Consider the following 9,797-nt stretch of genomic DNA (forward strand, 5'->3'; position numbering starts at 1 on the left):
TTACTTTTACTTATTTTATTGATATTATTATAATTATTTTATTTATATATTTTATGTATATTATTTTATATTTTATTTGAATTTTTTAATTTTTTAAAGTAATCTTTTTTAAATTTAAATGTTTTATAATTTTGTATACGTATTTTAAAAAATTAAATAAAATAATTTTTTTTTTATATACGGAAGTCGACTTCCGTAATGTTTTTTGACTTCCGGAAGTCGACTTCCGGTGATGATTTTTGACTTCCGGAAGTCGACTTCCAGTGATGATTTTTGATTTTCGGAAGTCGACATCCGGAAGTATTTTTGAGGGTGTGATGTCCGTGCATTTCTTTAAATAGTCAAAGGGTATTTTAGGAATTTAAAGATTTTTTGGAGGTGCGAAGAAATGCTTGGAGGTGTAGGAAGAAAGACCCTCAAACCATCGCTAAGATCCAATCACGCCAAGAGTGGGCCGCAGCGCTCTGGAAATTCAACCACTCTTTCCCACTCTTTCAAATACATCGTTCTCCGCCTCTTGCCGCCGCCACCGCTCCCGATCCCAGACATCGCTGCCACCATTACATCCTCCACCAGCATCTGCAATTTGTTCTTTATTAAAATGTTTCCTTATTTTCTGGTTTTTGAAGGGCATAGCGAATCTAGTTTTGGAAGCCCTGAAATACTCTCCAACAACCTCAAATAAGCATTACAAAACCTCAACAGTGCCTTGAAATCACAACCACAACTTATACTAGGCTCGAGGAATAGTCAAGCCACAAACACCCCAGTTCAAGCAGTTCAACACCATGACCAAAAGCTTGAAGAAGACACTAGAACCTCATTACCGGGTATTAAGAATACTGGTTCTTCTTCTGGGCTTGGGTGTAGATCCAGAGAGCACTCTCGGGAGCTTACAAAGAAGGTTTTAAGGACACAACTGAGTAAGGTTGCCATAGTAAGCCTTGAGTTCTCAGAAGCATTACCCTTTGCAGCTTTCACTTCTTTTCTTGTGGATGAAGTTGAAGATTTGGGTAGAATGGCACAATTTAGTGAGTACGAAGATGATGGAAACGATCATAAGATTGTTGTGACTTGTGAGAATCAGAGTAGTTAGAAAAATTCAGAGGAAGTGCTTTGGCACATTCTTCATCTCAACTATGATGCATGCATGCAAGCATACGACGTTCGTGTGTGTAGAGAAACAAATTCCTTGTCCTTTTTGGTGGAGAAGGTGTACCTAAAATGCTTCCACACAGGCTTTGAATTTTTCCTTGGAATTGGAGTGCTAGCCACCGACAGCATTGCCTACAGCAGTTATGACAGTTGGTGCCTTTCTCATAACTGACACCCTGAGCAGCTTGGTTGAACGTGGGAAGATAGACGAAGCCAGAACAGCCTTGCGCAAAGTAAGAGGATCCCACGTTGATCTTGAACCGGAGATGGAGGAGCTCGTGAACTGGTCACAGACTGTGAATTTTTATAAAAGAAATTTATAAAAATAAATTTATAAATAATTCTTTTTATTCCCCTCCGTCACTTAACTTACCTCATTCTTTTTATCATGTTTTCCTATCCTTTTCAAAGTCGTAAACATAATTTTTATAATTCCAACAAGTAGTCATTAAATTTCGATTTTATATTTATAAAAGTCCCAGGTATGCATAGAAGCTTGCTTAAAGAATGAAACAATTTTAGAGTTTGAGTCACTGTTTTTGTATATTTATTTTTTAATTACCTTCTAGTTCCAGAGTATATTGTAAAATATTTTCTGCGAATATTAGGTTCATCCTTCATTGTCTGTTTGATGCAAAGCGTAGTCGATGCTTATCCCTACACTAGTCAAAGGTTGTCTATTGTTGGATGAATATCCAATATTTTGTTGAATGCTTTGCTTGTCCTTTCTTGGGTTGTAGATGACACCCTATAATCCTGAGCCACTCCTTCTAGTTCCTTGGAATTTAAGGGAAGGTTTGGTGAGCCACATTATACTATGGAAACATGCACATTCGTAATGCACGAAAAAAACAAAAAAATCGAAATGGACGTCGGCATCTGCAATGTTGAAAATAAAATTAAGAAACAAATGTCGACATTCGCAGTTAAAATTTTTTGAAGAGGATGTCGACACTTACAATGATGAAAAAAAAAATGAAACGAATCTCAATATCTGGAATTAAAATTTTTTGAAGCGAATGTTGAAATCCGCAATGCAAGAAAACTAATCAAAATATATGAAATGGATGTCAACATCCACAATACATACAACTGAATCGAATGTCGACATCCGTAATGGCCAATTTTAGGCTGTGTTCGCATGCATGTATTTACTGTTGCAACGAAAATGGAGAGATGGATCAGCGGTGATTTGCGGTGTTCGCTTGGTATGATTTGAAGGCAGGTATGTGAGAGGATTTGAAGGATTCATGGATTTTGGCATCCCGCTTCTGAACCAAAGATTTGAAGGAGAGTGGTAATAAAAGACGTATTTACCCTCGTCATAAATGTTTCACGTGTTTTGCATGTACAGTGGAGGTTCAGCGGCGGCTAGTGAGTGGAGAGAAAGACCAAAGGGGTGCCAATTCGAAGCGCGAAAGAGACGGTGGCTGCTGCAGGTTTTTGGTGGCTTGGAAGGGATGTGGTGGAAGCAACGGTGGAAGGAGACGGTGGCTGTTGCAGGTTGTTGGTGGCCTGGAAGAGATGTCGTCGAAGCAAGGGTGGAAGGAGACGGTGGCTGAAGGTTCTGCAACAGCTTGGAACCGATCCGCAATGACCAGATCCGATCCCAACATGTGAGGAACCGATCCAGAGAAGTTGGAATCGATCCAACAAGAGGCGGAATCGATCCATGATGGTGCAGATCCGGATCCAAGAAGCGTCGTTGGTGGAGTTGGCGCATTGGAGAACTTGTTGGCTCGTGGGAGAGTGGATTGTAGAAGGACAGTGGCTTGGACAAGTTCTTTGTTTTTTTCTTTATAAAATTATATTCACAATTGTTTAGATAAAATTTATTTCAATACTATGATTATAAATAATTTATCTTATTAATTTTTATAAATTATTTATTTAAAATGTATCATTAAATAAAAAATTTATTAAACTCATACAAACACAAATTTATACTACTTATTACATAAGGACAAAATGGTAAACTCATTTTTAAATATATTAAAATATTTTTTTAATCTATCATATCAATCAAATCACTCACTAACTCTCACAAACTTTACTACTAAATTCACTCATAATCACCTTTAAATCTCTTCAAAAAAACAACACACCATTCACTCTCAAATTCACTCAAACCTATCATTTCCCTCTCCCTCAAATCTATCTTTGGAAATGAACAAAGTCTCAGTAAAAAAATAGGATGTTGTAAAACTCGACTTCTGTAATTGACATAAAACATGGATCTATGGATTTATGGATTAAACTATTTAAAATAAAAATAAGATTGAATTTGGGGGTGCAGGAAGTGTGCTATGATAAAATACATAAAAACACAATAACTTTCTTTTATGTTTTACTTCATTACTTTTACTTTTTTTACCACGAGGGCAAAAGAGGAATTTTTTGGAGTACAGGAGAAAGGCTTGGGGTGTAGGGAGAAGCCCCTTTCCTGTTTGTTTTGCTCTTTTCGAACCCCCTTTGTCCGATATTGGCAGCCTTTGGTTTGATATGGTCAGATTGCTTCCCGCATCCCTGTATTTTATGCTTTACGGTTACTGACTTTGTGCACCTACTGTTTTAATATTTACACTCCTTTAATAGTTATTAAATATTAGGTTATTTACACCCTGGTTTTGATATTTACAACCCTGCTTTCATATTTTTATTTGATGATATATTTTTTATGTAAAATCATTTTCTCCTCTCACGTCAAAATAATATTAAAGATTATTAATTATCATGTTAAGTCTCGGTCTTACTTGATTATTATAATTTTCATTAGATTTAAATAAAATTTAATTATTGTGTTAAGTCTTGGACTTACTTGATAAATATCATTTTTATTTGATTTAAATGAAATTTAATTATCATGTTAAGTCTCAGACATATTTGATAACTTGATAATTATCGTTTTTATTCGATTTAAATGAAATTTAATTATCATGTTAAGTCTCAAACTTGATAAATATCGTTTTTATTCGATCTAAGCAAAATTTAACTATCATGTTAAGTCTCATACTTACTTGATAGTTATAGTTTTAATTCAATTTAAATAAAATTTGATTATCGTGTTAAGTATCGAGTTTATTTGATAATTAACTTTTTCATATATTATAAATTTTAATCATCATGTTTAGTCTCAGACTTGCTTGTTGGTAACTTTTATCATGTTGAGTCTTAGATTCACATGATAAATATAAAGATATATTAAAGTTTAAAATAAATAAAAAAGTATTAATCAAATCAAAGTTTTTGTTTTAGTAATTTGTTTTTTTAAAGAGAACTATGTAATCCTGATTTCTTATTTTTTGAGAATACATAAGAGAAGGTCAAACACTTTGTCAAACCTAAATATAAAATTTTAAAAATGCTTTTTTCATTCATATCCGTTTGTTTTATCTAATTTTTTTAGAAAAAACAAATATTTTAAAATTACATTAGTTTTGCACACTTAATTAGAGGGAATCATCTTAGGACGGACATGTGAGGTGATAATACCTTTTCCACATTTAACCGACTCTCGGACCTGATCCGGTTTCGCAGACCATTTGTTTAGGTTTTCCATAGTTTTCCTTAGTAAACTATGATGACGACTCCTTTTTAAAATTTATTACTTTTTAAAATTAATGATTTTTTTGTTCAGTGTCCCCTCGTTGTGACTTTGTTAAGGGTGTGACAGATAACGACTTCATTCAAAAATTCGGCTTAAAGAACTACTTATGTAACCCTGATTTCTGATTCATTCTTACAAGAAAATGTTTGAGATACCTTAATTAATTTTATATGTACGTTTAAAATAAGTATTACATAAAAAGAATATAACTTTTAATTAATGTAATAACTTTCTAAATATTAGACTATCCCCAAATAACGAATTAAATTCATTCAAAATAAAAACAAATGGATAAGTATTATATATATAAAAATTAAAAGTTAAATATTTTCATGCTAACATTAATAATTGACTTTTATAAATAAATATAAGTAAATTAAGTGTTATTTTAACTTCACTAGGAATCATATAAATTGTTATATTTTATAGCTTAGATATGTTTTGAAAATTAAATTTAAATAACACTATATTAGATATAAAATGAATTATGTTCGAAGAGAACTATTTATTAATTATGTGCTCAACACTTTCAACATTGTTAATAATTTCTTAACAATGAATAATTCATATCAATATCATGATGAAAAAATTATTTAATAAAACAAAAAACTCGTCCAACTTTATTTAAAAAATGGATAACATTCTAAAAATTACCAATAGCAAATGGAGAGAATGCTAGAAAAATAAATTATACTAAACAAAGATGATTTTATTAAACTCATAATCCAATATAAAGTATAATTATAAAGAAAATTAAACTCCACATTTTCCTCCAGGTCCTCCGAACTGGATAACACCTTCTTCACTAACATCTGATTTATAGTAGTAATAAACACCATAACAATTAGTGTTGTCAGAGAAGCCTCCGGTCCTAGTATTTGCAGGTGTATAATCAGGTTCTCCTGGTGCACGGTTAATTTTGGGAGATCTAAAATAAGATGCATGGGCCTTGTTCCCATCAGGAACATGCCCAGATCCCATTGGAGGACTAAGACCACCAACTTTAGCTTTCGTTCTCCCACCCCACCCTACAATGGATGCTGACCCTAAGTTCGAGAACAATGCTGCTGGATAATATCCAATGTTTACATTTCCTGCCCTTATCCACCAATTTTTTGTCTTTGGATCCTAAAAACACACCTCAGCTTTTGTCAATAAAATATCACAAAATATTTCAAATCTTTAATTATATTTACTTAAAAATGTATTAAAAAAAGTAAAATGTATATTAATAATGCATTTAAGAGTCATTCAATTTTAATTAAAGTGAAAATTTAACAGCATAATTATTTACTTGAGCAATAGCCAGGTAAGCCTCGTAAATTGGTCCACCATAGGTAGATACTTGAGGAAAATATCCACCAGCGAAATTCTTCCTGTCAATCTGAACAAAACCTCGACATGCAGTATTATAGCATCCTGTTTTCTTGAAATTATCTGACTGTAATAAATAAAATTAATTTTTATTTAGAAAACTTAATTATAATCTTCTATCAAATGTCTATTATATGCAAAGACACAAGCATCCATTTGTCTCAAAGAAAAAAGTGAAAAGACAATAAGCACCACCCATACATAAGATTTATTAAAGTATATTCTCTTCCATGTTGTAGTTCTACAAATTAAATTAGGATTAAATAAAATGTAATGATATGTCTTCTTACCGTCCATGACGTATAAAAATGGGTTCTTGCATCACCGTATATGTTTGGAGCTACCTGATATCAAAATATGAAATCAATTAGAAATTTTGTTATGTTGGATTTTATCTATTTTTTAAACTTATTTTCATAAAAATAATAATTATGATATTTTTTTCTTCACTATAATAAAATTATTATATTATATTTATTTCATTTATTTTTCTTTACATCATAAATCAAATTTAATAAAAATAAAATTATTATTTCAAATAAAATATATATTAAGAAAAAATAAAAAGATTTTAAATGCTCGATCGAATAATAATCTTTAATATGAACATAATTAAAAATATCTAATCTTTTATTGAGATTTAAGAGACAAATTAAATGACTTAAATTTTGCAAAAAAAAAAAAATCATTAATAAATCATTGTAACTCACATGCCATCCAGTCGTTATTCTGTTGGAAGATTCTACAGGTCCATTCTCAGCCCATATATGAGCCATAGAGATTTCATCTTTCTCAACTTTTGGATTATAAAGGCTACTTATCCCACTAACTTTATAAAAAGGAGCATACGTTTGTATCATAGATATTTCTGCAATCTAAACAAATTGAATATATTCAAATAACTAATCAATTTAAAAGATAATTTAATTTATAGGAATAAGAAATCAGGATTGTATAAGATATCTTACATGAACACCAGGGATGTCTTTAAGCAATATATGATCATTTAATAATTTTTCATCAGAGATATCATATTTTGTTCTTTGTATTGGAACCGTTCCTTTTGGACATTCTTCCTTACCAAATCCAAATATGGATCCAATTTGTGAGTTATTCACAAATGTTTTTTCAATTACATTTTCAAAATTGGGTTTTATCTGGAAATAAAGGAATAAATATCAAAGTTTAGAAAAAAATATATAATCAAAAATAGATTGAAAGTTAAAACTAAAACATAAAATATTTTAAAGTTGAAAATTTTCTATATAATAAAATATTTTTATTGTTTACCTGTAATTTGTGATTTTTTAGTAAAGGATGGTTGAAAGCTGGTTGTTTGTAAATGTCAATGCAATCAATAATATCTTCAAACTCTGTCTATAAAATTAAAAAAAATAAAATAAAATTAGTAATACACATAATGTGATATACATTTAGAAAAAAAGATACTAAGAAGATTATGAACTACATAAATAGTCTTGATTGGAGTCTTATTAGTAAGGTTTGGTTTTGTCTGAAACTCCAAATCTTCCTTCAAGGTAACTTGAATACCATGAACATAATAATGACTAATTACTAAACACAAGCACCAACAAAATAACAATGTATTCATCATCCTTTTCTCAACTCTTTGGTATAACAATGACTTGATAATCTATCTATATATAGAGTAAGTACAAGGATTCAAAAGTAACTGAAATGGCATAGTCTCCATCCTAATCCTAGTCTTTGACTTTATTTTAAAATGACTATTTACATTAAATTGGTAATAAATTACTTCCTTTTGAGAAAACCATTAATATTTTTTTAGCAAAATTTCTTTCTTCAATATTTAATAATGATTTTTTATAATAAAGAAAAGCATAATGGAAACCTTAAATGAACAGTTCACACAAAATATTATTTTTAACAAAAAGTCTTACATTATTTTATTAAAATTATTAACTTTGATAACATTTATTTACATTTTAATTAAATTTTTAACGTGTACTTTTTTTATATAATATAAATTTTAATTCTTTAAAATATTAATTAAATATTATAGATAATTATATGATAAATAATAAAACATATATTTATACCATTAACCTTTTAACGCAATACTTTTCATTTGCCATTGTAAATAAAATAACTACATTTAGCCATTTATTTTACATGTAATTTTAATGCAAACATAGATTTGTTCAGTATTTTTTAAAGATAAGAAATATAATAAAAGTATGGTCATTTATTGTATACTTATGTACAAAAACTAACTAATATTTGAATATATATATATATATATATATATATATATATATATATATTCAAATATATATATATATATATATATATATAAACTATATATTTGATTTAATGGAATAAATCGAGCTACTTAGTAATAAACATTTTAAGTTACACTTTTTGTGTTAACTTTATTTATTTTTTTGTTAAATACTAATTTAATCTTTATTTTTGTTGAGTTTGTTCAATGGAGTCTTTTTTTTTCAATGAAGTTCTATTTTTTTTTTCAATAGTTAATGACAGAGTGAATGCTAGATTGCTAAATGCAATCACTTTTCTAGCAAATATACTAGGTAGATGCAGTACTAGAACCGTCAAAATGGGTTATAACTTGCGAGCTAACCCGACTCATCATGAGTTCGGATCGGATTGGGTTGAAAAAAAATTACAAATTTCAGTACAGATTAAAATTGAATCCAACCCGTTAAGAACCCGGCTCATTCAGGTTAAACTCGTGATGTGCTAAGTTGACTCACCAACCCACTAACAAATTTTAAATATTAAAATTATATATATATATATATATATATATATATTTATATATATATATATATTATATATTATATTATATACGTGTATATATATATATGCATAGATTATATATATATATATATATATATATATTATATATATATATATATATATACATATAAACGTATATAATATATACATATAATAAAATATACATATAATATAATATATATATATATATATATATATATATATATATATATTATATTATATTATATTATATGTATATTTTATTATATGTATATTATATATATATATATATATATATATATATTATATTATATACGTTTATATGTATATATATATATATATAATATAATATTATATTATATTATATTATATATATTATATATGTATATACTATATTATATATATTTATATATTATATATTAAATATTATATATTATATATTATATATTATATATTATATATTGTATATTATATATTATATATTATATATTATATATTATATATTATATATTATATATTATATTATATATATTATATATATTATATATATTATATATTATATATATTATATGTATATTATATATATATATATATGTTATATTATATATATATATATATAATATTAAAAAAGTAAAACTTAAATTTAAATTGCTATTCTCTTTAATTTAACATTTCAATAATGTTAAGGCACTTATTTTAACACAAAATTGGTTGTATAGTTTTGAATTAACAGGTAACTTTATTATTAGTACTGTAAAATTAATTTAATTATTTAATACTTAATCTTTTAATATTATTAGTTAACATTATTTTTTTCTTGTTTTATTGTAGATGGAGATAAAGAAGATGCTTCAAGAGATAAAAATGTTATGGATTT

General features: G+C 27.8%; 1 protein-coding gene across 1 annotated transcript; it reads right to left on the bottom strand.

Annotated features, from left to right (window-relative positions):
• Positions 1–5,515: 5,515 nt before the first annotated feature.
• On the bottom strand, positions 5,516–7,751 carry LOC114180693 (protein neprosin-like). The gene is made up of 7 exons (XM_028066994.2): positions 7,605–7,751; positions 7,427–7,513; positions 7,105–7,293; positions 6,847–7,011; positions 6,427–6,480; positions 6,057–6,203; positions 5,516–5,890 (listed from the first exon to the last, which is right to left on the bottom strand). The coding sequence occupies exons 1-7, from the start codon at positions 7,749–7,751 to the stop codon at positions 5,516–5,518; spliced, it is 1,164 nt and encodes a 387-aa protein (XP_027922795.2).
• Positions 7,752–9,797: the final 2,046 nt, after the last annotated feature.

The sequence above is a fragment of the Vigna unguiculata genome, chromosome 4, assembly GCF_037176805.1.
Source record: "Vigna unguiculata cultivar grain cowpea cultivar isolate G323 ecotype 2 chromosome 4, ASM3717680v1, whole genome shotgun sequence".
In the NCBI taxonomy this organism is placed as follows: Eukaryota; Viridiplantae; Streptophyta; class Magnoliopsida; order Fabales; family Fabaceae; genus Vigna; species Vigna unguiculata.

Coding starts and splice junctions, on each gene's coding strand:
- LOC114180693 (XM_028066994.2), bottom strand. CDS start 7,751: ATGATGAATACATTGTTATTTTGTTGGTGCTTGTGTTTAGTAATTAGT. Junction 7,012..7,104: donor AAGACATCCCTGGTGTTCAT/GTAAGATATCTT, acceptor CAATTTGTTTAG/ATTGCAGAAATATCTATGAT. Junction 6,481..6,846: donor GAATAACGACTGGATGGCAT/GTGAGTTACAAT, acceptor TTTTGATATCAG/GTAGCTCCAAACATATACGG.